Raw genomic sequence first — 27616 nt, 5'->3', positions numbered from 1 at the left:
TTTACAAATTCACATTCCTCCAAAAATGGTTTTAACGCTCCCTGGTTTTAAAATAAAGTCAAACACATTGGAGACAAGGTGGGGGAAGAGAAAATACACCCCTCCAAATCTTCGCCCCAAGCCCTCCCCCCCAACACAAGCACAAGACAGTAACAAGCATTGCAAATATGGTTCTCCCACCTTCAAGCACAGACAAATGGCACTGTGTTATAAACAGCTCACTGTTAAACCGTTCGGAGTGAATGAAACTCTTTCCTCCCCTCCAACCCACCCACCCGAATCCCCCCCCAAACAAATGAGCAAAAGGCCCCCCATGACTGTCTTCAGCAGTTTCCAGTTTTGCTGAGTGAATCAAAAGCACTTTCTGTTTCAAAACCTATGACAACAAAAAAAACAGGATCTTTGCACCCGACCAACGAATGATTCCTCCCTCCCTCTTCCCCTCCCAAACCCACCACCAAAACATTCAGTGTTGTCTTCAGGGGTGAACTCACAACAGGATTCTTGGAAAGGACTGCCGTCAGTGGTGCGTCTCACTCACACACATACACACACACACAGTAACCTAGAGCCTCAAGCTTAAAGGCTACGTTGTACAATACTTCAGATTTATTTTTTTTATACAATTTTCAGCATTTTTGTTGCTTTTTTCTAAAAAAAACAGAGTTCATTAATTACACCCCATTGTGGAGCTCCAGCGGATTCCTCTATCTCTCTCCCTACCCCCACCCCGTGCGGTTCATCATTCAGTCTTTGTTCTCTTCCCGTTGTCGGTCTCCTCTGTCGAGTCGGGCTGTTTCCGTTTGTGGGAGTCGGGCCGGCTCTTGGTGGCCCGTGGTTTAAAAGTGATGATAATGCACGTCATGTTGTCACAGCCAGTTCCATCACCAGACGTATCTGGGGCCAAGCACTGGTCCAGGAGCTGTCAGGGCAGGAAGACAGCCAGTTAGTTAAACAGGAGTCACAGACCAAACTCGGAATGTTAAGACTGCAGGGAAACAGGCTCGACTGGTTACTGCTCATGCATGTAAAGATTCTGAATGATGATAGAAGCCCAACTAACTCACAGATAGGCTCAGTAGAAGTCAGATATTTCTGAGTTACTTTTTAACCCACCTCCACTCTTTAACCCCACCCCCCCTCCCAATATTCAATCCCAATGATGTATACATTTAGAGGTCACGTGTAATGACACAGCATTTATTGGTTGCCTCAGGAAAGTGACATTTGCTAACGAATGGTTAGAACAAGAATTGTACTGAAACTTAGAAGAGGCGCATGTTGGTACTGCATTGGTCTATGAGCAGAGACTGGAGGAACTGGGGCTTTATGCTGGAACAAAGACAGTTGAGGGGTGACCTGATCAAGATCTTTAAACTGGTTGCGATAACATAGTCAATAAGAAGAAATTATTCCCACTGGTTGTTGAGTCAGTGACCAGAGGGTATTAATTTAAGAGAGTTAGTAAACGAGCAGACGGGAAGGTTAGGAGAATGTTGTCACACACTCAGAGTGGTTAGGGCATGGAATGTCCTGCCGGGAACCTTGGTTGAGGCTGAATCTATATCAGCTTTCAAAAGGGAATTAGGCGATATCTAAAAAAAAGTGTAAACTACATGAGTATGGGGTTCAGCAGATGGCAGGGTGGGAGATGAAGAGAGTAGGTAAATGGGACTTGAAGGATTTAAAAAAGCCGTAACAGATGGTGAGCTTCTGGGCTGTAAATTTCTATGGTTGGATATAGTTTGCAGATCAATATTCTGAAGGGTTTTGATAAATCAAGAGGGGAAACCTCTGTATTCCCACTGGTCAGTGAGCCAGTAACGAGAGGCATCAATTTAAGATGCATCAAAATAAGGGGGTGGCTGCCAATTCTGGAGCGGCGAGGTTGAAGGTATTCAGAAGACCTGACTTAGTAAAGCCGGTATGTGAGCAGCAATATGAGGAAAACCTGAACCTTACCTCTTCAGATATGGAAGGAAGTGACCGCAGGTCTCCATTCTCATCCTTCTTGTTGATCCGTTCACTAATGAAGTCAACCACCTCTTGGCTACTCATGACATTCCTGAGAAGACAATCCAGATTAGACAGAATTAGGCCCTCTGGTCTCCTGTTCAGAAGGTTGTGGGTGCAATCCCCACAACTTTGAGCTGACACTCCAAAGCTGTGCTATTAAATGCAAGGATTATTATTATCTTCCCAAGGCTCCACATTCCCTGCCAATTTCTACACCCCTCTTCCCTATCATCAATAGTCTCTCTCTCCCCCACCCCCCACTTCATCTCGCCAGGCTTCATCACCATCCACCCTATCCTTTTGGGGGAGAGAGAAAGATGAAGGTGAAGGCATATAATCTCTTTGGGGCTGAACTGCCTGATAATGCAATTCTGGAATTCACTCTATCCCTTATGGTGGTATTTGGAGCTGAGTCCCCGAGGTAGCCAGTGCAGGGCACTGCTGATGACAGACCAGCCAGTCTGGCTCACTGGCAGGATTTGGAGGGCCTGACCAAACATTGTGGGCAAAGATTTTTCCAAATCAGCTCCTGTTAACCCTACAAGCCATAGTCCAAATTTATTAAAGTAATCCAACTATCTTTTCAATCCCATATCCATGGCCATAACCCGCTCTGCCTGCACCCACCGCCGCAACATTGCCCGTCTCCGCCAGTCTCAACGCTGCGGGCCACCAAAACCCTCATACATACATTCATAATCCAGACTCGACTACGCAAACTCCCTGCTTGACATCCTCCCGAACTCCTCCCTCCATAGGCAGCAGATCATCCAGAACTCTGCAGCCCGTGTCCTCTCCCACACCAGGCTCCATGACCCTATCACCCCCCCTCCTCGCCTGACTCCACCGGCTTCCCATCACACAGAGGATACAGTTCAAGATGCTTGTCTTCACCTTCAAAACCCTCCATGACCTTGCTCCCCCCTACCTCTGCGACCTCCTAACACCCTACCAACCACGTCCTCTGCTCAGCGGGCTCCAGCCCGCTTCACATTCCCCGCCTGATTCACCCCACCACTAGTGGGTAGGCCTTCTGTCACTCAGCCCCCACCCTCAGGAACTCCATCCCACAGTCCATCCACCTCTCCCCCTTCAAGTCCCATCTCAAGACTTTCCTCTTCGACTGTGTCTTCGGTGACTCTCCTCCCTCCCTGCCCTCCACATTCTCTGATCCCGACCTCCAGCTCGGGTCCGAACTGATTGTCCAGCGCCTTGGGACCCACAATGTGAAAGGCGCTATACAAATGTAATTTTATTGTTAGCCAAGCAGTGGGAAAGCTTGCCAGGCAGTGCTCTCAATGGTATGTTTGTGTGGTTTTGAAAGGTGCTGTACAGGTTTGAGGTGAAGGGTGTTATACAAGTGGAGGATATAAATGAGTTTACATTGTAGTTACATTGGGTGAGGAGGGGATGTGTAACGTGCACTGAAACAACACTTGTTTTAATGCTTTCCAGCAGCCCATGAAAATTCAATAAGATTCCTTCATTCATGTCAAGTCAGTCAGTGCAGATTACTGACAGTCACACTGAGAATAATGACTGAGTCAAATTCAGGCAAACCTCACTGAATTAACAGGAAATTCCACTGTGCACAAACCTGGGCAACATTCAGATTGTGGTAATTCTACAGAGTGTGATTAAACCCCTCAAACTAAGAACTTCAATTGTACACTAGCTGCACACTCCAGCAGCAGCTCAATATCCCCCCAACAAAAGACTTAAATGAAAATCTCACTCCACTCTTAGAGGCATGTGGAGTAATAAAACTAGCCTAAGGTTTCTCCCAGGAATAAACAAACCCCAGGGACAGGTCCTTTCCACAAATGCACAGCCACTTCTACTGCCAGACTACATTCTCATCATATTACAATTACCATCCCTTGGGTGGTGGGGGGGGGGGGGGCAGGTTGAGAGGAGAGAGAGAAGGCAAATATGCTCTCCTTGAAGCTGAGCTGGCTCCAAGATGATGCGTCTCTCAACAGAATCCATTTCTCAAGATTAGTTGAAGAATGTTGCTGGTGCCACAGAACATTGACTTCATTTATAATCCACCTCAGTCGATAATACCTTTGGACACTTTGCATTACATCAAAGGATCTCTATAAATGTGACGGATATCTTTAAATCCCTCCACAACAGCCGTGGCAACCAGGAAGTGCTGTTTTCTGATAACCAATACCGTTCACGCCATCACTTACCATATACCGTCGCATGCAATCACCATGAACTCATGGTCGTTGTTTAAGGACAGCACTTTGAGATCAGGCAGCGCAGAGATCATCTGCTCTTCCGCAGGAAGGGTCTTATTTCTCTTGTAGAAGTGATCCCCTGAGGGAAGAGCCAAGCTTCAGGTAAGGCATTAAATGTGTTTTGGCCTGACAGGCAACAGGCCCGTGTGTACTTCTATCCAATAAAACGTTACATATTATGATATGAATGTAGCATAAGCACAGGCTTACCCTGGCAGGAAATGAAGCCACCTGTCAGTACTTGAGACAAAATAATCCTTGCATTTGATATAGTGCCTTATGTCATTGAGACGTCTGAAAGCATTACATCACTCTTCTCTGTCATTGCCAGTCTATTGTCACCCTGACACATTTCATGCACTCTCACCACGGAGTCAGAAGGGTGTGGGTTCAAACCCCATGTTCGGATTGGTACTCAGATGTCCTGACATGGGGCTTGAACTCACAACCTCCTATGCTGATACTCCATCAGTGCCTGGGGTATGCTGCATTGTGGCTTTCACCATGGCTCATTTCTGTATTTCTATCATCCTCTGATGGGTCAACAAGAAAAATTTGGCATCAGCCTGACTGACATTTCACAGCATAAGAGATTCTCTCAACTGCATGGCAGCTGTCTATGATCCAGCACGGACTGTAATAGGCCATAATGCAAGCCACTGTTGTCTCACTAAAAGATCATCTCTGTTCTTTACTCTATAACATCATGAGAGAGAAAAAAAACTGGATCACAAAGGAGGGCGAGAAGTAAACTGTGCTCATTAATGTGTATATTGTGCAGAAAGTGATGTCAGTGCAAATTTACAGCCTGGAAGCAATGATCAGCAGCCATGTTTCACGCAGGGACAGGTTTGTGTGTTCTCCCTGTGCTTGCCTGAACTGGCCAACATTCCAGCAGAGCCTCAATCATTACCTATTGCCCGCGAGAGGTTGAGTCCTCCATTGACTCTGCCGTCCAAGGTAACTTTCCCGCCGGCGTTCTTGATCCTCGCCAGTTCCACTTCATCTTCCGGTTTGTGGTCATACGACATGTCGATGGCTTTGCCGTGCTCCGAAACTACACAGCGGGAATCTCCGGCATTGGCCACGATCAGCTGCTTCCCCCGGATAAGGGCCACCACGGCTGTGGTACCACTGTCAGAGCCAGGCTGCAAATTACACACGCTTCAATCATCCAGTTTCAACAACAGCCACAATGAATCGGCCAATTGTTTGCACATACATTCCCACATAAAAATAATTCTTGCATTTGATATAGCGCCTCAAAGGGCTTCACAGAACGTACAGTGAAGTGAATTGACTGTATAATTTGTGGGCAAAATGCAGCAGCCAATTGCGCACAGCAATGCCCCACAACAGCCATAGATTGAGTGACCAAATCATTATTACTTTTTTTAAAAAAAAGGGATTATTACCCCCGGAAAAGTGATCCGCCAATCAACTAATAACCGGGTTCCTACTTACTGCTCAGTAAACAGAGGCATGTGGAGTAAAGGAAATTTGCCTAACGGTTCGGCCTTCCTGGGAATCAAACCCAGGTCCTCTTGCGTGCCAGGCGAGTGCTCTAACCACTTGCCTCCACTGTGATCAAGAGCTAACGCAGGGTGATCAAACCCTGTGTAAGGGGCAGGAGAAACATCCATGGACCTACTGCCCTCTCCTGGAAGCTGCAGACAGGTGCAAACCAACAGCATCCAACAAAACAAACGCCCTCAATATTCAACAAAATTAACTTATATCGTGTACTTCACACAGGATAGCAGGGCACAGCGGCAACACACAATGCTCTCTTAACACCCGCCATTCAAACCACCTTCCAATACTCACTGCCTTAGAAACTGGATGCATAATAGCTTTATAAGGGAACTGGATTGTGTGTCAGCCTGGCTCAGTGTGCCATTCTTGTTTCAGTCCGAAGATTGTATGTTCCAGCCCAACATTGGGGTTTGTAATCACATAATCTAAGGTGACACTAAGGTGTTGCATTGTGAGAGGTGTCCTCCTTTGTATGAGATGTAAAACTCGGGTCCCGTCTGCCTGTTCCGGAGGATGTTAGAGATCCCGCGGTGCTATTTGAAAAGAGAAGTTTCTCTCCCCCGGTGTCGTGGTCAATAATCCCCCAAATAAAATTGGTCACTCACTCCATGGTTGTTTGTGGGACATTCCTGTGCGCAATTGACTGCTGCGTTTCTCCTACAAAATATAGTCAATCAACTTTACAGATATCTTTGAGATGTCTCACCACGTGATAAGAGGCTGGAGGCCATTTCAGGGCCTTGGGACGTCCCCCCCGACGTGAAAGGCGCTCTACAAATGTAATTTTGTTGTTGCGTTGTTGTTATATCAAACACAAGGATTATTATTGTTAAGTATTTGAAAAAAGAAACTATAAAAAGGTAGCAGAGTGGATCCAAATTTCTAGTCTTTCAGATGTAGGACAGACTCGACAAACTAAATGGCCATTGTTAAGCTCTCTGAGAATGAATGCCATACAAAGGACACTGTATAAAAGCCAGCTGCCGTTGCTGCTGGGCTAACACTTAAAACACTTGCTCGGAGTGAAAGGCAAATGCTGGAGAGCTGCCAGAGACAGGAGAAACAGCTTCAAAAGAAAATAGAAATGGGGGGAGAGAAAGAATCTAATAATATCCCTTCCAAATGAAAATTGCCTAGTGCGTCCAAATCTCTCAAAGGGAATTTTGTCTGTAGGTGAAAGGAGAAGGCAATTGGCGCACAGCAAAACAGTCATAAGGGGAATGACCAATTTTATACCTGCAGAATTGTTGGCCAGGACACTGAGAGAAACCCCTTCTCTTTTCAAATAGTGCCACAATCAGCTTAATGTTGGTTTAACGTCTCATAGGAACATTCAGCCCCTCAAGCCTGTTCTGTACCTCAATTCCAATTGTCCACGTTTGCCCCATGTCCCTTGATACCCTGACCTAAAAAATCTATCCACCTCAGTCTTGGAAATATGATTGAATCCTGAATGCACAGCATTTTGGGGGGAAGAGTTCCAGATTTCCACTACCTTTTGTGAAATCTCACCCAATGGACTCTACCAATACAGCACTTCCCCACAGCACTGAAGCACTGGTTGGACTGAACTCGAGTCTCAATGCAGAGCTTTGAACCACAACCTTCCGACTTAAGAACAAGAGTTACAAGTTGACAAATTTGAAATGTGTCTGGCAGTGAATCTCACTCTGGCCCCTGGTCTAACTGTAAGCTCTTCGCTGATTTACCGGGAAGCTGTGCTTACCTCTTCTTTACCGTCCATTCCAGGTAACATAATCTCATCCTCTTCCTCTGCGTCATCACTGTCTTCCTCTTGCTCATCCTCCGCCTCCTCTTCCTCCTCCTCCTCTTCGCCATCAGTGCTGTACTCCTCTTCACCACTGCCCGCCTGCCAAGGAAAGGTTTAACAAACTTACTGCAACAATCATCTTAAAGTGCCTCTGTTGCCATCAGCAGATGTGTACTGTGTACAAGTGTTATCAAAGAATTCCTGGACACAGCAGAAAAACTTTTAATCCTGTTAAAAATAATAATCCTTGCATTCGATAAAGCGCCTTATGTCGTTGAGACATCCCAAAGTGCTTCACAGAAGATTCTGTAAAGTGAATTAACTGCACACTCAGTTGCATACAGCAGTACCCCACAAATAGCTGTGGAGTGAATGACCAAATTTTTTTTTTGAAGGGATTATTGTCCCCCAGAAAGGATCCGCCAATCGATTAATAACCGGGTTAATTAACAGCAACAACAAATGACATTTATATAGCATCTTTTACATCAGGCGGAGACCCAAGGAGGGGTTCCTAATCACTGCTAGGTAAACAGAGACGTGTGGAGTAAGGAATCTTGCCCAAGGTTTCGACCTGCCCTGGAATTGACCCCTGGTCAGCGAGTGTTCTAACCATTACGCTACAGGACTCCATGGGTATAACTGGGTTCAACAGTAGGCAAGAGGAAAAACAGAAGAATTCGTACCTCTTCACTGTCCTCCTCCTCTTCCTCCTCCGCCTCTTCAGATTCATCCTCACTGTCTTCAAAGAACATGGATTTGGCCGCTCGCTGTGACTTGGCGGAGGAGGAACACGAGGGTCCGGCATCCGCTGTGGATGAAGACACAACGGCTTCCTCCGAGGCGCTCTTGTGTTTGGCTGGCTCTTTCCCCGAAGCAGACTCAGCGATGCTGCTGCTCCCACCACCTCCCGCTGAAGCGTCCGCACGTCCACAATCCGAGCTGGAGGAGATGCCAGCCGCCTCCTCTGATTTCCCGTTTTTGCTCTCAGGCTTGTGTGAGCTCGCTTCGGCACTCTCCACCTCGCCATTCACGTCCTTTTCAGTTTTGTTCCGCTCTGTGCCTTTGGGAAGAGGTTTCTTCAGGGCGGAGGCAGGCTTGCACTTGGCGTGCAGCTTCTCACTGTTCAGGTTCTGTCCGTATCGGGTGAGCAGCTCCTCAATGGTCATTGTGGCCTCTTCATGTAAAAGTGCAGCTTCTTCATTGTCAACTAAAGGGGCAAAAAAAAAACCCCAACAAGGCATTAGTGATCTGCTTTGTGACGGTGTGAGGATCCAAAGTAGAACTTGTATGTTTTATACAACAACAAGTGTTGTTGTATTTTTATAGCACCTTATTGCATCAAAACAGCTTCAGACTACTTTTTTTAAAAAAAGTTAGCCAAGTGTCTGATAAATGTGGAAACCCAGAACAGTGCTTAAGAGTCTTCAAACCAAACTGAGAATTTCAGGTATCCCACCTACACATAGAAATTCCAGAGATAGATAGTTGGAATGGATTTGCACTCTCTCCCTGGAGGGACCATCCTGCTTACCTAATTCTGGTGCAGTATTGGTGCATTACTGGTGCAGGTTGGCAAGACCCAAGGCTTGGGGAACCCAAATTGTGCGATGGGGTGACTGCATGAGTCTAAGCATAGCTTGCCATTGAGAGCACTGTCTGGCAAGCTTTCCCGCTGCTTGTCCAGCTAGGCCCATCCTACCCGTTAGGGCTTTGGCTTACAGGGTTAACAGGAGCTGAGTGGATGACTCCCTTCCCCCAGTGACAGAGTACTGTTGGCTCCGACACTGGAATAAACTCTTCTTTTCTGGCAGTGTCATGGTATATTTACTATACCGCACAATTGTTAAAAGTCCTTTGGGTGGAACAAGATTTTTAAAAAGCCTCAATAGTTTAGTCAGATACTCTGCTCATGACTTCGGCTCCAGTCCGGATGTTAAAGAATGGACAAGTACCGTATCTATAAATTATAAATACATTCCACTGAGCTAAAATTATCAAATGACGCGTATTGTTGGGTTGGCAAAGCTGCCACATTACTCTGGGTCTTGGAGAAAGACGCGCGTGCTTAATTGTCAACTGTCGCCCACAGTTCCCAATTTAAAGAGCAATTGCATAGTCGGTTTTAATCATAGTACTCAAACATTTCATTACAATTCCCCCTTTTATAACTATTTAAAGCAACCTAGAGCAATGTACCATTAACTACATTTGAAACATTGGGAGTGTTTAAAACATGGCCCTCTGTAGTCAGATGGTGAAACAGCCCTTAAAACCAGCACAACTGCCTATTGTGCACAATTGGCTGCTATGTTTGGTCCACAAAATATAGTCAATTCACTTTATATTATATTCTCGTCTTGTAGATGTGATAAGGTTCTATATTAAACGCAAGGATTATTATTTTATTATTATTTAATCCCGCGTCAAGCTGGTAGAAATAATTAGCTGCAGTAAAGGGCCAATATTTTGTTTTACAGCTCTATATAAACTAGTCTGCCCTCTCTCAGAAGGCTTATGCTTTAAAAATTGCTGGATTAGGTGTCTCGAGTGTCTCAGATGGTTTTACCCTCACCTCACAGGGATTAAAGTCCAATGTCAAGTCATTGAGCTCGCAGGCTGACCTAGTCCTCCAGTCCTGTGGGTTCTGCTGCATTGTTGACGATGTTGTGCTTCAGCTGAAACAAACCCTGGACATGAAAGATCATGACTTGCCCAGGGTTTGTCTAGTCTGAACCATGACAATGCTAACAATGCTGTGCCAGAACTGCATTGATGCTTTGTTCCCTCAACCATGGCTCCCTGCAGCGAGTTTCACATTATTACCCACTTTGGGTTAAAAAAAAATTCCTCTCAAATTCTCTGTCAGGTTAGCGGCCATCAGACTATCAAGAGATTTTTGCCCCCTGGTTATAGACTCAGCAAAAACAGTAACAGACTATTTACGTTTACCTTATCAAACACTTTTGGTAATTTTAAACGCCTCTATCAGCATCTCCTCTTCAAGGTAAAAAGCCCTAACCTCGCCAATCTTTCTTGAGATCTGTATCGGCTCATCTCTGGCAACAATTTAGTAACAAATCTTGGTCGATGAATTAATAATCTACCATAGAAATTGAACTGATCGCAATGAACGATCACATGAATGATTATTCAAGATTGCAAATCCTCCACTCAGCTCCTGTTAACCTTGCAACCCAAAGCCCCAATGGGTAGCGTGGTCCTAGCTGGACAAGCAGCGTGAAAGCTCGCTAGACAACGGTATCAATGGCAGACTATGTGGTTTTAGCTGGTTAGACTCCAGCAGTTACCTCAACTCACACTCTTGCCAACCTACGCCTAATACTCTTCAGGATTAGATAAGTGGAGTTCTGTAGCTCAGTGGTTAGAGAACTTGCCTCGCAAGCGAGAGACCTGGGTTCGGTTCCCGGCAGGGCGAAATGTTGGGCAAGTTTCCTTACTCCACACGTCTCCGTTTACCTAGCAGGAAGTAGGAACCCGGTTGTTAGTCGATTGGTGGATCACTTTTCCGGGGGTAATAAGTCCCTCAAAAAAATAAATTGGGTCACTTCAATCCACGACTATTTGTGGGACACTCCTGTGCGCAATTGACTGCTGCGTTTTTCCCACAAAATAAGTTAATTCACTTTACAGTATATTCTGTGAAGCGCTTTGAGACGTCTCAAAGTAGTAAGGTGCTATATCAAATGCAAAGATTATTATTATCATCATCAAACAGGATGTGTCCTTCCAGGGAAAGAGTGCACATTCTATTCCAACAATCTACCTCTGGGATTTTCATATGTAGATAAGATGCTTAGAATTCTCAGTTTGGTTTGGATACTCTTCTAAGCATGGTGATGGGTTTCTGCACGTCAAGACACTCGGCTCACGCCTCCCCCGCTCCCAAAATTATTCCAACACCATCACCTCAACCACGAGATTTAAGACCATGTCTAACTCACCGTCATCTTCATCAGCCACTTTCTCACCGTCTTCCTCTTGAGGGCGGCCGGCAATCTGGGCCAGTTCTTTGATGACTATCTCCTCTGTGAGTTTGCTATCGATGGCCAGGAACGCTTCCTCCAGAGCCTTCAAACAAACAATTCATGCAAAATAAATCTTTCAATTAAAGTGTCAGACTACAGAGGAGCCAATTATCCGCACTAAATGGGACCGGATTTAATAAGCAAACCGTGCAGATAATTGGACATTGTGAAGAATACAAATTGGCTATAATGCAAGCTGAATTATTTTTCAGACAGTTATATTGTCACTTTAACAACATATAGCCTTTCTCCCCAATCTCTGAATCTCTCATGGTCTAACTCTCCTCCCTCCTGAATCTCCCAGGGTCTCTCTCTCTCTGAATCTCCCATGGTCTCTCTCTCTCTGAATCTCCCATGGTCTTTCTCTCTCTCTCTGAATCTCCCATGGTCTCTCTCTCTCTGAATCTCCCATGGTCTTTCTCTCTCTCTGAATCTCCCATGGTCTTTCTCTCTCTCTCTCTGAATCTCCCATGGTCTCTCTCTCTCTCTCTGAATCTCCCATGGTCTTTCTCTCTCTCTCTGAATCTCCCATGGTCTTTCTCTCTCTCTCTGAATCTCCCATGGTCTCTCTCTCTCTCTGAATCTCCCATGGTCTCTCTCTCTCTCTGAATCTCCCATGGTCTCTCTCTCTCTCTGAATCTCCCATGGTCTTTCTCTCTCTCTCTGAATCTCCCATGGTCTCTCTCTCTCTGAATCTCCCATGGTCTCTCTCTCTCTCTCTGAATCTCCCATGGTCTCTCTCTCTCTCTCTGAATCTCCCATGGTCTCCCTCTCTCTCTCTCTGAATCTCCCATGGTCTCTCTCTCTCTGAATCTCCCATGGTCTCTTTCTCTCTGAATCTCCCATGGTCTTTCTCTCTCTCTCTGAATCTCCCATGGTCTCTCTCTCTCTCTCTGAATCTCCCATGGTCTCTCTCTCTCTCTGAATCTCCCATGGTCTCTTTCTCTCTGAATCTCCCATGGTCTTTCTCTCTCTCTCTGAATCTCCCATGGTCTTTCTCTCTCTCTCTGAATCTCCCATGGTCTTTCTCTCTCTCTCTGAATCTCCCATGGTCTCTCTCTCTCTCTGAATCTCCCATGGTCTCTCTCTCTCTCTCTCTGAATCTCCCATGGTCTCTCTCTCTCTGAATCTCCCATGGTCTTTCTCTCTCTCTCTCTCTGAAACTCCCATGGTGTCTCTCTCTCTCTCTCTGAATCCCCCATGGTCTCTCTCTCTCCCCACCCTCTCTGAATCTCCCATGGTCTCTCACTCCCTGAACATCTTAGCTCTGTCTCTTTCTAATTCGTTTATTGCCTCTGATAGTCATAGAAAGTTATATAGAATATGAGAAAGACAGAGGGAGAGTCCTTGAGATTTAGAGAGGGTACAAGAAGGGCACATAATTTCAAAATTGAAACTGTTCAATGGATTATTTTAAATTAAAGAGTTAAACTAGATAATATTTCTTCACAACTAAGGGTTGTGGGAAAACAGGACTCTAGAGGAAGAATAGGTTGTTTAAAAACTGATAGATCCTTGGGAAATAATGTACTAATGAGACCTGAAGAAAAGGTGGCCCTCAAACAGCCTTGCATTGATGGCTTTCTCCAGTTCTTTGTTTCGCCCACAAAATATATAGTCAATCCACTTTACAGTTTATTCTGAAGCGCTTAGAGATGTCTAGCAATAAGGCGCTATATCAAATGCAAGGATTATTATTATTTTAATAGCCTTTTAATTGTTGGGAAGGGGAAAAAATAAGGGATGATTATTTTCCAGTTAAAAAGTTTGAAGTATTTCTTCTTAAACTATGCAACAGTACAAGGTTAGTTTCCAGACCCAAATCAATAAATGCCTTTTTTTAAAAAAATGTCTTTGCAATGGGAATTGCAGTGAAATGCTGCTTCTATTCTCTCCATATCAATTGACCCTAAACCTCAGAAAAAACAGCCTCTCGACTGAATCAGTGTAGTATTTATCACTCTCTACACCACACTGCCTCAGTGATGTGAGTTTGCCAATTTACACCTACACATTGCTCCAGCGCCTTGGGACGTCCTCCCGACATGAAAGGCGCTCTATAAATGCAATCTTGGTGTTGTTGTTTTAGGATAACCTCAGAGCTCTTTATAGAGACAGTGTGTATTACTGAGCAAGGTAAAAGAGGGAAAGAGAGGAGGGACTGGAGGAAGGTGAACCAAAGGCAAGGTCGAAGAAGCAGTTTTTGAAAGCAGAGAGGGAGTTCCAGAGAGTGGGGGCATAGCAGCTAAAAGCTTGGCTGTGGAGGTATGTGCAGGTAAGTTTGTGAAACAGGGGAGAAAGCAGGAGACTGGGATCGGAGAAGCCTTCAGAGGTAGTGTAGCAAGGAGAATGGTGGATTGAATGAATGAGGGTCTTGCAAGTCAATCTACTTGGGACACAGAGCCCGTGAAGCCTGGTGAGGATTGGGAAGGGTGGGGCGGAGTGGGGGGCGCGGAGGGAGAGCAGGGGGTGATTGGCACATAATCTAGGGCAGGTGAGAATTCGGGCCACAGAGTTCAGGTGAGGATTTAGACTGAAAAGCTCTGGATGCACTGAAGCGTGTTGTGGTGGAGCTAGACAGGTAAGAAGAGCATGTGAGAACTCAAATCGAGAGTTGACACAGCCATTAAGACATAGCAAAGGCATTTGGCTCATCAAATTGACTGGATTGAAACCCAGGCACAAAACGACACTGAGCAACCAAATCTGCCCTGGACTGACCATCTCAATTGGAATGACGGCCAAAGCAAAAATCCATGATCTTCATCCCATCCCCCCTCCCATTATCAGGACTATTGTGCGCAATTGGCTGCCGCGTTCGCCCACAAATATACAGTCAATTCACTTTACAGTGTGTTCTGTGAAGCGCTTTGGGACGTCCTCCCGACGTGAAAAGCGCTATATCAAATGCAAGGATTATTATTATTATTGGGAGGAAAATAATTAAGAGAAAGTGATAACTATAAACATATGCGTCCAGAAACCTCCAAGTCCCACGGTGACTTTAGCAATTCCTGTCTGAACTCCACGATAGGCACTCTTCCGCTTATGGTTTGTGATTCTAATACAACAGAATATTAATAGTACCTTCTGCAATTTTCCGTTCTTATATGCTTGCTGTGCCTTGATAACTTCAGGCAGGTATTTTGCACAGTATAGTGCCACCTCTTCACCTGGAAGAAACAATGGATTTAGGACTCCTGCTTTATTTTATACAATTTACTTAGAAGTGCGAGCTGTGTAATTGAAATATACCCATACACTTCTAAGTGCCTTTCACCCACTTAACCTGTCCACTCAGCAGGCTCCGGCCTGCTGCATGTCCCCGGCCCAGCCCACTCTCGGCAGTCTTGCCTTCAGCCCCCACCCTCTGAAACACCATCCCACATTCCCTTCACCTCGCTCCCTCCCTTGCCTCCTTCAAGACATGCCTCAAGATCCTCCTCTTCGACTGTGCCTTCGGCCAACCTCCTACACTCTCTGCCCTCCACACTCCCAGCCCCCACTTGGGTCCTTATTTCTGACGGTTCAGCGCCTTGGGACGTCCTCCCGACGTTAAAGGCACTTTACAAATGTAAAATTGTAATTTGGAGTGGTGGGCAGAGTGGGTTAGGTACAATGGGAGGGAGGTAATCGAAGTTGCAATCAAAGACATATGTTTTAGATTGAATTTGAAAGCAAAATAGTACAGTGCAGGGCAAGGGAGAGTTCCAGAAGGCCAAGGTGGCTTTAGGAGCATCTCATGTAGAGTGATCCACAAAATTACACAGGAGGTAACAGTCAGAAACAGCCCTTTCAATGCTAGGATTGAATGACCTATCCAACTGGTGCTTATACTCCACGAGCTTCCGTATTGAGGGCTAAGGATACACTAGTTGGCATCAGTTGGGATGATTTATTAACAGTATCAGTTACTCCATTCTATAACGTTATACCATTCACCTGAAACTAAACCAGCCCAGAAACAGCACAAACATTCATGTGAATCCTACTATTTCTCAACTAGTAACAAGGAGACAGAATAGGATTTATCACCTAACATTTTGAGTGTTTCAAAGCTGTGTTGAAGAAAGAGCTTCACACAAACAATAGGGAACACTGAGCAGGTAGATGAGGAAGGATAATTTATGTGTGTGATTAAATACACGGTGAAAAAATACTCAAAAAAGGAAGGGAGTTTCTCCCCCCCTCGTATCGGTCGACAATTCCCCAATTGGTCACTCGTTTCATGACTGTTTGTGGGATATTGCTGTGCGAAAACTGGCTCCACGTCAATGCACACCTTGAAGAACAGTCAGCCAGGACCTTGGTTTAATGCCTAATTTGAAGAGCAACATCTGTCAATGCAACAGCTTCCCAGTACTTAGTTCTTTCATCCCTATTGGCCGAGTAAACTTTACCACTGTAAGTTATCAGAGAATAAAATATTGTGTGAATAAGACCCGACCTACTATCCCCCCACCTACCTGCCCGTACCCTCCGTTCCTCTGGCTCCGGTCTGCTCCACATTCCCCGCCCCAACCGCCCTACCATCGGTGGCCTTCAGCCTCTCAGCCCCGAGGCTCTGGAACTCCATCCCACAGTGCCTTCGCCGCTTCCCCCCTTTCCTCCTTCAAGGCCGGTCTCAAGACCTTTCTCTTTGACCGTGCCTTCAGCTCCTCTCTCGACTCTCTACCCCGTCCTCGCTCCCTCCCTTCCCTCCCACTGACCATTTCCCCCTTGCTCGGGTCCTGACCCAACTGTACAGCGTCTTGGGATGTCCTCCCGACGTGAAAGGCGCTCAATAAATGGAATCTTGTTGTTGTTGATTCAAGCATACTGAGACGTTTGCCTATGTAAAGGGTTCCATACAAATGAAGGTTATAATAATCCTTGCATTTGGTATAGCGCCTTTCATATTGGGAGGATGCCTCAAAGCACTTCCCAGAATTTTAATGTAAAGCGCTTGACCCACAAACAGCCAAGAACTAAATGACCAATTTTATTCGGAGGACTGTTGGCCAGGACACCAGCAAACACGCTTTGAAGAGTACCAGAGGATCTTTAACGTCCACTTGAACAGGCCTCTGTTTAATAACTCATCTGAAGAACAGTAGCTCCAACAATGCAGCACACACCCCCAGCACTGCATTGGAGCATTAGCTTCGACTATACAAGTCCCGACGTGGACCACAACTTTCTGACTCAGAGGCAGGAGTGCGACCAGCTGAGCCAGGCAAGTTGTTGATTGATACTGCTTACCTCCATGTCCATCATAAACTGCAAACATGGACGTTTCGCTATCCAATTCAGGGATACAGTTGTGGGCATCCTGAAAGAAAGAATTCAGAAATCATTTCAACCAATTCAAGTATATTATTTGTGATTTCATTTATAACAAGGTGAAAAACACACACAAGACATCTGGCAATTGTTACTGAAATTTAATGATCATCTTACCCTTCAGCAATGAGCAGTCATGTTTTAATTACAAGGCAATGCTCTAGAGTGAAATCCTACAATTCTCATCGAGTGGTGTGGAATGGCAAGGAGGAAGAAAAGGAAGGGTAACAATAAATTTCACAAGATGGGTTTGGTTGAAGAAAGCTCTTCAGCCCTTTCAATCTCATCCTTCCAGACTAGACACCCTTCTTTCTTCCCTTAACCACCTTAAGAGTCTAGCACTAATCCTGGCCACCAGTTTCAACCCGCACTTGGATAACGAAACATAAGTTATAGAAATTCTAGAATAAGAATAAAAGAAATTCTAAATTTCTAGAGCCCATCACAAGAGATCAAATTAGCAAACACTTGCGTGAATAGACTAAGTTAATTGATTTCTAAAAGCAAGGAAATAAGATAAAGTACAGGTAACAAGAGTAGTTGATCGGTAATGCATGTGGATTTCCTGTTTAAGAGGCTTATTGCAAAGTTTAAGGATTATGAATTGCATTAAACTAGCAGGAAGAAAATAATAATAATCCTTACATTGCTTATTGTGCCTGTCACAAGCACTACACAAGAAGTAAATTATCAATTTTAGTGAATGGGGGAATGTTAGGCAGGACACCAGGAGAAGCAGGAGTACTGCATTTATGGGAAAAGGGAATAGACTGTGCAGAGGGTACAAGAGTAATTCACTTGGATGATAATAATAATCCTTGAATTTGACATAGCGCCTTATCACGACTTTGATATGTTTCAAAGGGATAAAAGTTTGCAGTTAGGTGGAGACTTGAAAAGGCGGGAGTGTTTTCACCGAGGAGCAATAGAATATTAAGAGATCTAATGGTGACTTTGAGTGTTATGACTGATTATGATGAGGCAAATAGAAAGAGATCATATTCACTAGTCAATGAGTAACAAGTTGGCTTAAATTGAGTGATATCAGAAGGCAATAGCCTTTCACAACTGTATTTTGCAGGCAAACGCAACAACTAATTTGCGCACAGGAATGTGCCACAAACAGCCATGAAGTGAATGATCAATTTTATCTGGAGCAATGTTGGCAGGTCACCAGCAGAAACTCACTTCTCTTTTCAAACAGTTAAGACGGTTTAGTCTTATCTGAAGTAATGGCATATTCGACAATGCAAGGCCACCCCCTGTACTGCCATGGGAGTGTCAGCCAAGAATGTAAGTTTAAAGTCCCAACGTAAAGTCCGTTCCACTGGCTCTGGTCTGCTCCACATCCCCCGCCCCAACCGCCCTACCATCGGTGGTCGGGCCTTCAGCCTCTCAGCCCCGAGGCTCTGGAACTCCATCCGCCAGTGCCTTCGCCGCTTCCTCCCTTTCCTCCTTCAAGGCCGGTCTCAAAACCTTTCTCTTTGACCGTACCTTCAGCTCCCCTCTCGACTCTCTACCCCCTCCTCGCTCCCTCCCTTCCCTCCCCTCACCCTGACCATTTCCCCCTCCTTGCTCCCTCCCTTCCCTCACCCTGACTATTTCCCCCCTCCTCGCTCCCTCCCCTCACCCTGACCATTTCCCCCTCCTCGGGTCATGACCCAACTGTGCAGCGCCTTGGGACGTCCTCCTGACGTGAAAGGCGCTTTATAAATGGAATCTTGTTGTTGTTGTTGTAGGGCAAGCTTGAAACATTAAAGCGTATGCACTCGCAGCTCAATTTACCATTCTCCTTCTGGGTACCTCAAGCAACTTAAAATGTTCTCTCCTTGGCTCCAATCACAAAATTTGAGACTCTGCTTTTGATTTTGGGACCTGTAGTCTGTTCTCATCTCTCACCTCACATTCAAATAGACATTATGAATGTGCAATAAAAATTTCCAGCATTTTGCTTTGTGTATATGTGTAATTAATAAGAACATAGGAAATGCTAGTCGAAAAAAGATCAAGGTCCATCTAGTTTGCCTTCCAACTCCCTGGCGGCTGCATGCACACATGTCCCGAACTACCTATGTACTCTATCCAATAATGTTATTTCTTATCTGTGTTTGAAAGAATCAACACTTCCTGCTTCAACCAAGGGAGCATGATCCACAGGTTCACTATTTGCTCACTGAATTAGTGTTTGCGTAGATTTGTTCTGAATTTACCCCCTTCAATCGCAGGCCGTGACCTCTGGTTCTACGATTTTGGACAAGGTGAAACAGCCCGCCATGATCTATATTGTTTTACCCCTTTAGAATCTAAAAGACAGCAATCACGTCACCTCTCAATCTTCTCTTTTCCAGTGTGAACATACCCAATTTTCTGAGTCACTCCTCATTCCATTCTCTCAATCACTTTAGTTGCCCTCCTCTGTATCTTCGACTTCTGCATTATCCATTTTGTAGTGCGGTGACCAGAACTGTACACAGTCTCTAACTCTCACCAATGATTTATACAGTGGCAGGATTATCCCACTATCTCGGCTGCTATTGATCTCTTGATACATCCCAACAACTGGTTTGCTTTACTTATTGCCACAGAGTGTTGCTGGGAGAGCTTCAATTTATTGTCTACCAGGACGCCCCCCAGGACCTTTTCATTTTCCATACATATTATTTTCCTTCTGTTCAAATAATAGTCACTTCCAGGATTGTTTGTACTCATGCAAAGTATATTTCTCCACATTGAATTTCATCTGCCACCGACCTGCCCATTTACCAAAGTATGTTCAAATCCTCCTGTAACCTATCTTGTTCAACCTTGATTAGCTTGGTGTCATCTGCAAATTTAGCCACTATGCTTTGCGACTCCAGATCATTTATAAAAACATTTCCCAGTCTGATGAAATTCCCTCTACTACCACCCTCTGGGCTCTTCTGGTCAACCAGTTGCATATTCATTGCACGCAATAATAACCCTTGCATTTTATATAGTGCCTTATCACGTCATTGAGATGTCTCACAGTGCTTCACAGAATATACTGTAAAATGAATTGACTGTGGGCGAAATGCAGAAAGCCAATTGCACACATCAATGTCCCACAAACATTCCTGGATTGAATGAATTTTTTTTTTTTTTGAAGGGATCAGCTAATCGACTAATAACCGGATTCCTTCTTACTGCGAGGTAAACAGAGAGAGGCGTGTGGATTAAGGAAACTTGCCTTAAGTTTTGCCCTGTCTGGGAATCGAACCCGCGTTCTCTCACTTGCGAGGCGAGTGCTGCAACCATTGCACTAAACATGATAGTCCTGTATAGCAAAATACATTCCTTTTTGGGGATAAAATTAAAATTAGGTACAGACTTTGTAAGATTCGAGTCCTGAACTTAACCCACTTCTGGACAATCTGGGCATTATTTTTTAGGTTTTTATTTTGTTACTGAAAAATAAATTTTAAAGATTTATTTGTTTTTCTTATGAGATTCTGAGACAACTGAATAAACATTAGTCATCACATCCAGGCCCCCCAATCCAACCACTTCAGCAGTGCTTCTCAAATCACTCACAACGTGCAAAAGGCCGAGCTATCTTAAAACAGTTATGGCTAACAAATTGTAAAAGCTTCAAATATAGAGCCAACATGGCTTAAATATGAAAGTCAGTTGTTCCGATTAACAAAGTGTACTTTCCAATGCAAAAATCCCATTCCAGATCTTATCCTGTAGTCTGGAGATGAAAAACTAATCTTCAAGATGATGTCAATGAAAGTTTTCGGTTAAATGCACATCTTAAACAGTTTGTCTTCTCTCAACACTATGACAGAAGCTGTGGATTCTTTTAAAAAGGAAACAAATATTCCTGAAAGAGGAATATTGTAATAATAATCCTTGCATGCGATATCGCGTCTTATCACATCATCGAGGCATCCCAAAGACCTTCACAGGATACACTGTGAATTGGTGCGGTTGCGTTTGTTGCGCGAGTGAACGGAGAAGGCAATTTGCACCCAACAACAACTTGGATTTATATAGTGCCCTCCACGCCAGATGGCGTCTCAGAGGACTTCACAGAACAGATCCCGGGGCCAAGCCAGCAATTTCCCACAAGTGGCCATGGAGTGAGCGACCAATTTCATCAGGGAGGTTGTTAGCCAAGTTATTAAAGGTTAAGAAGTGACAAGGAGAAAGGGTTTAAGATTGGAGAAAACACCAGAGCAAATGTAATGAGCCAAATGACCCATTTCTGTGCAGTAACATTCTCTGAACAAGGCTTGTTAAGAAACTGCTGAAGATTGTTAGCAAATCTTCCCATCTTCACCATTGGGATTGTAAGGAGAATATTTTACTCTGGGAAAACTGAGAACTACACTAGTCTTACAGAACTCGTCTAGTTTGGGATTCCACAGTGAATGATGATGCATTGGCTGATGAGATGTCTGACTTCACACTTAAAAACATTGATTTTAGTCAAGAAAAATATTGTCCACAAAATATAGTCAATTCACTTTACAGTACATTCTGTGAAGCACTTTGAGAAAGTCTCGAAGATGTGAAAAGGTACTATATCAGATGCAAGGATTATTATAAGAGAGATTCAACTCCCCAACATCTGATTTCACCTGTCAAAGCAAACAAAATGTAACTATCCTTTTTACCGGAATATAATACACAAAGCCTGAGCAAGAGCGGAATAACCTTTGCTTTTAGAAAAAAATCTTTCTATGTCCCTGGCTCGGAGAGCAGATTCAACGCCTTCTGTCTCCACGTTTACCTACCCCCCTTTCACCAGATTCGTATCCAGCCACAATGTAAACGGGGGAAGTGTGGTTGCAAAGGTGCTGATGATGGTGAATGAGTGGAAAACAAACACCCCTCATGGCCCTCATTCAGACAGACGAGCCTATTCAGCAGGATGTTCCCTCCTTTTTCTCGTAAAACACTGGTGAAAAAAAAGTGGGAAATTCTTTAATTTAGGGAGTTTCTTCTGAAATCCTGGCCAACAAATCCCCAAGATTGAAGAAAAAATGATCACTTTCTTCATGGCTTTCTGCAGAACATTGCTGTGTGCAAATTTGCAGCCAAATTTCAATCCAAATCTCACTAGAAATGCAGCCCTGTCGCAATTTGACAGAAAAACTGAAGTGCATTGTGATGTTTCAACCTGATAAGGCGCTATGTAAAAGGCAGCGATTCTTGTATTGATTAAATAGCCTCTAGTTGGTTAACTACTCAAAGCACTTTACAAAAACATGGATCATTGAGCGGGGCTGAAGAAAAGGTTGTTTCAGGATCATGGTTAACAGGTTTTAAGCAGGTTTTCAAGGTGGGAAAACAGGTGTAAGGTGACGAGATTTGAGGATAGAGTTCCAGAGAAAAGGGACATTGTTCGTGAAAGCCACCAGAGAACGTGGAGGACCTGAGTAATATAACAGACGAAAAATAATTTGCACTAATATAGTACCTTTCCCTACGGAGACAATATCTCAACAAGCTTTACAAAGACAGAGGGGAGATGGGGCAATTAGACCAAAGACCTGTTTCATTTCTGAATGCAATGCTTGTTCCAGTATCATACAAATCCTTTCTTGCGCAGCTTTAGATCGCTTTATGCAGAGTTGATTGGATTTCACACAAACCTTCCATTGGGCTGTGGTTCCACACTGCTTGAATGTTTACCTCGATTGACAGGCTCAAAATTGCTGCAATTACTTTTCCTCAATTTCTGCAATTTAGGCTACAGAAAAGATTACACCAAAAACTGCACAACACAAAAAATAGTTTCTCACCTCAATGCAATTTTTCTCTGAAAGGCAACACGTGCCCAACCTAACATCAGCTCAACTTGGACAATGAGAAAATGTCATAAAGTCTATAACTGGGGATATAATAATAACAATCCTTGCATTTGATATAGCGCTTTTCACGTCTGTAAAGTGAATTGACTGTATATTTGTGGGCGAACGCGGCAGCCAATTGCGCACAGCAATGTCCCACAAACAGTCGTAGATTGAAAATGACCAATTCATTTTTGGTTTTGGAGGGATTATTATTAGACTCTGTGTGGAGTAAGGAAACTTGCCCAAGGTTTCTCCCTGCCTGGAATGAACTCAGGTCACTCACTTGCAAAGGGATATTGCATGGGACAGGAGCTTTTTGGGATCAGGTATTTTGAAAGGCTTTGAATGAAGAGATCAGACGTTTGCCCAGTGTGTACCTCCAAACCACGGGAGAGTCGCCCTCTGGTGCTCACAGAGCAGCACAAGCACATGCCCCAAGAGCACATTTTCTGGTGGCGCTATAAGATGCGACAATGTGAGGGCGAGAGCTGAAACTAGTGCAAATGAAAATACCTTTTACTTTAAAAAATTAAAGCGTCACAAAAACATATTGTTTCGTCAAGCATCTTTACAACTACAGTTTCAGACAGTGGTAGACCATTGGTCCATCTCGCTCAGCCACCCAGTGGTTAGCAATTTTGAATAGTGCATTAGACACAGCGTCACTGCTGTACAATGGTCAATATGATGCGTGTGTCTCAGAGGGACATCAGCAGCAATGCAACTAACATGATAAATATTTGTGAAAAAAAAGTTATGTATGACACAGTTACTCTACTTCAATCCCTCCGCTTAACTCCACTGTTAAGGGCTCTGAGACACGACCCCACGTGGAGGGCGCTATATAAGTGCAAGTTGTTTTTCAAAAAAGCTTTGTAAACTCGGAACTGATACTTGTCAAAAGACGTGGTCGCATGGAATACTTTTCACAGTCAAAATATTTTATAATCCTTGCATTTGATAATAGGGTCTATTAGTGTCAAAATGTCTCAAGATACTTCATATATTTTTGCATCCAATAAGCAGATGGACTCTAGGTTCAGTTTTTCGTACAAAGATTTCTACGGGTTGTTTCTGACAGTTTACTACAGACATGGCTCTACTCATACAACTCATACTTATTAGGTTGACCTGTACTTATCATCCCATTATAAAAATACCATATACATTCCATGAACTTAATGTAAATCTGTCAGTAATGAAATGCTAGCCATGGAGCCATGGTAACTACATTTGTTATTAGCGTGTGTATATTATACCAACTATCTTTTGGTTAGGTGTCTTGCTTTGATTAAGAGCATCCAAACAAGAGTTCCATATATGCCACCTAAATTATCTTTTGCCTTGAATGGAATGTACTCTCTCCTCATGGACTCAAACTGCTTACCAAATTCTGAAGGATATTAAGTGAAGTTTGACAAAAGCCCAGGCTTAGGGATCCCGGATTGTGCTGTAAAGTTTAAATTAACTGGTTTAACTAGCAAAACACATATAGCTTGCCATTGTGAGCATTGTCTGGCAAGTCTCTTGCTGCCTGTCTAGCTGGCACCACCCAACCCATAAAGGTTTTGCTTGCAAGGTAAAATCCCAGTGAATGCCAGAGGATTGACTTGATTACTATATCCTGTTCTGCTAAGCACATCAACCCAGCTCCAAGGAGCTCTGCTTTACCTTCACAAGAATACAATATCACACCAACTAGACGGCATAGGATATACACTTTAACCCCGGCTGGCCAGACCAATAGGGAGGAAGATTCAGTCCAGCCAGAATTTCCAGCTAAGTATACTCGCAAAGCCTATCCTGTCATTTCTGAAAAGTGCCGATCCCAGCATTGTAATGGCTTGAATCCCAGGGAACAGAAGATAGCGAATAAGCCTTTTCTTCTTGCAGAATTCAAACAATCTAAAAGAGTCAATGTTGGTATGCCTGGTTACCTTAAAAGCCAGCAAGGAAGGTGTTGGACCACGAAAGCAAGATCTGAATTAGGATACTTGCAGAACTCAAATAGACCTTGACTTAGTACCAGAATCCTCGCATTCGTGTTCAAATCCATTCACTTTCTGGCACCTCTCTAACTCCTCACTCCCCAATCTACCATCTGAGGTGTCCGCTGAACTGGCACCGGCATCCTGCTGGTCCCTCACAACCTCCGCTCCACCATTGGAGGCCGCGCTGCAAATTTCAGCCACTATCCCCAAAACTTTTGAACACATTTCCTCAATCCCTCCGCCTTGCCCCCTGTTTTACATAATTTACTCTTAAAATAAACCTCCCAGCAATGGTCAGTCGCAATTATCAAAACCTCAAAGTCTCGGCCTTTTTAAGAGATTCTTGCACCATCTTCAAATTCCAGTCATTCTCTGTACCAAAGAAAACCATAAATAGAACTTCACTTAATGGTACAATGACACCTGCAATTAAATTCATGGCAATTACCCAGTATGGACCGGATAATTCATCCAAAATACTCACTGCACGAGTCCATATACCATTTAATCTCAGACTTGCGCATTTATGAGACGAACTGAAACCATTGTGCAATTCTCTGACACGTATCCACTCATTCACCTCCATCGTGCTGAAACTACAGGGTAGCAATAGCATTACCGTTAGTAACTCTGTGCACTCTGGGCTCCGCGAGAGAAAACCGACAGACAAGCAAGCGTGAGGCAGACGGGCGTGTGGAACTGCGAAGCTGGGGGCCATTCTCTGCCAAACATTTACATCCGATTCTTCAGCTTCCAAATAATCTCTCGATACTTTGCGTGCGGCACCTCCGCCCTACCGAGCCGCACCAAAGGGAGTTGTGCAGACCAACAGTTGGGTGTTGGCACAGACCCCGCGGACGTCCTGCGCGAAAATCTCACCCGCAAAATAACAGTCGAGGCGCGTTACGGCGTAGCCCGCGAAGCGCTTTGAGACGTCCCTACTGTGAAACATGATAAAGCGCTGTATCAAATGCAACAACTTGCGAGGATTATTACAATCTTTTGTGCTCAAGAGCCCCCCCACCACCTCCACCAAATTCTCCCTAACCCCCCCCCCCACCCCCACCCAGCGCCATGCACTCCCCACTCACCTCCATGGACACCCTCCAGCCCTGCATGGCCGAGACCCCGAAGCTGAGCTGCTCGGTGCATTGCTCGCTCGAGTTCTTCACCGTGTTGGGCTGCGACAGGTAGGCACCCATTGCTGTGGCTCTCTTCGGGGGGGATCGGGAGGGAGGGGTGAGGGGGTGAGAGGGGGTGAGTTGGAAGAGATCGCAACCCCAACTGAACGAGAGAGTGATAATGCGGCACCGAACGAGAGAGAAAGAGAGAGAGAGAGAGAGAATTCGACGCGAAACTGGAGGGAGAGAGAGAGAGGCGCCTCTCAACCGCACAACCACAGCCACTGAGACACGAGGCCGCGGAGGGACATGAGGAGCGGGAGAGGGGGGGGGAGGGGATCACCACAGCAACCGGCGGCGGCCCCCGGGCTCAGCGCTCGCTCTCCCTCTCTCTCTCTCCGCCTCACGAGCTCCTCAGATCAGCACAGGGTCCCGGGGCCCAGCGAGTCCGGGGGGCGGGAGAGCGAGCCCGTGTGGCCGGGACCGGGGCAACGGGGCCACGAGGAGCGGGAGATGCTCGCGGTTCGGGGCCGGATGTCCGGGAGGAGGGGGGGGGGGAGGCGGCAGCTCGGGCCGCGGCCCCGGGAGCAGCGCGAGCGGCGGCGGCGGCGTTAAACCCAACGCTCCTCAGGGTCTCCCTCCCGGCGGCGGCGGCGGCTCCTCACACACTCCAGTCCACTCCCTCGTGTGTGTGTGTGTGTGTGAGAGTGAGTGTCTCTCTCTTTTTTTCCCCCTTCACTCACTCTCACTCTCTCTCTCTCACACTCACACACTCACTCTCTCTCTCCCTCTCTCTTTCCCGCCGTTCAAACAATCATACGGAATAAACGGGCGGAGAGCCCCACGCGCGCCGCGGGGACAGCGAGAGAAAGAGACCGCGGGGGTCACGTGAGGAGGCTTTGCCCCAAAATGGCGGCGGCGGCGGCGGGAGGAGGCGGAGGAGGCCGCCGACACCACAAGCGGTCCCGGCGCGACGTCACTTCCGCCTGCGCTCTCGGTCGGCGGGGGAGGGAGCGGCGGCGTGACGTTGCGTTACGTCGCGTCGCGGCTCTGCACGTCACAATTCAAAACGAGCGGGAAATTTGATTTGGTCCCTTTTAATAATAATAATAATAATAATAATAATCCTTGCATTTGATATAGCGCTTTTCACGTCGGGAGGACGTCCCAAAGCGCTTCACAACGCACTGTAAAGTGAATTGACTGTATATTTGTGGGCGAACGCGGCAGCCAATTGCGCACAGCAATGTCCCACAAACAGTCGTAGATTGAAAGTGACCAATTTATTATTGTTTTGTAGGGATTATTATTGGGCTCTGTGTGGAGTAAGGAAACTTGCCCAAGGTTTCGCCCTCTGCCTGGAATTGAACTCAGGTCTCTCACTTGCAAAGCGAGTGCTCTAACCACTGAGCGACAGGACTCCATCTTAAGAACTATTAAGAACTATTAAGCGCTCTGAGACGTGGAGGGCGCTATATAAATCCAAGTTGTTGTTGTTTAACGGTCAGCAGCAATGTTTAATAGCTGATGGCTTTGCTTTTGAAATCAGGTTCTCCCCCCTCACGAAAACTCCCGCCCCAATTGGGCTGACGTTTGTTTTATTGCCTGTGTAATTTTTGGGGGCTGTTTTTTTGTCGTCGGTGCGGGTACAACTGGCGGCCGAGATTCCTGTGGAAACCTTGGCTGAAGTAACGGAACCTGTTGGACGCCAAGTATATCCTGTGAAGCGCTTTCAGGCG

At 45.3% G+C, this 27616-nt stretch overlaps 1 protein-coding gene across 2 annotated transcripts; it reads right to left on the bottom strand.

The window, feature by feature from the left end:
* Positions 1 to 26218, bottom strand: ppm1g (protein phosphatase, Mg2+/Mn2+ dependent, 1G). Of its 2 annotated transcripts, none has more exons than XM_007908560.2 (10): positions 25848 to 26218; positions 16863 to 16932; positions 14709 to 14794; positions 11538 to 11664; positions 8259 to 8770; positions 7528 to 7671; positions 5179 to 5413; positions 4215 to 4344; positions 1963 to 2065; positions 1 to 922 (listed from the first exon to the last, which is right to left on the bottom strand). In XM_007908560.2, the coding sequence occupies exons 1-10, from the start codon at positions 25956 to 25958 to the stop codon at positions 743 to 745; spliced, it is 1698 nt and encodes a 565-aa protein (XP_007906751.1). In that variant the 5' UTR covers positions 25959 to 26218; the 3' UTR covers positions 1 to 742. The 2 variants fall into 2 exon arrangements, with proteins under 2 accessions (XP_007906751.1, XP_007906750.1); XM_007908559.2 differs by having other exon boundaries at positions 8259 to 8782; positions 25848 to 26217.
* Between the last annotated feature and the right edge of the window lie 1398 nt (positions 26219 to 27616).

This window comes from Callorhinchus milii, unplaced genomic scaffold, assembly GCF_018977255.1.
Source record: "Callorhinchus milii isolate IMCB2004 unplaced genomic scaffold, IMCB_Cmil_1.0 Scaffold3, whole genome shotgun sequence".
NCBI lineage: Eukaryota > Metazoa > Chordata > Chondrichthyes > Chimaeriformes > Callorhinchidae > Callorhinchus > Callorhinchus milii.
This window is presented reverse-complemented; position numbering and strand designations above follow the sequence as displayed.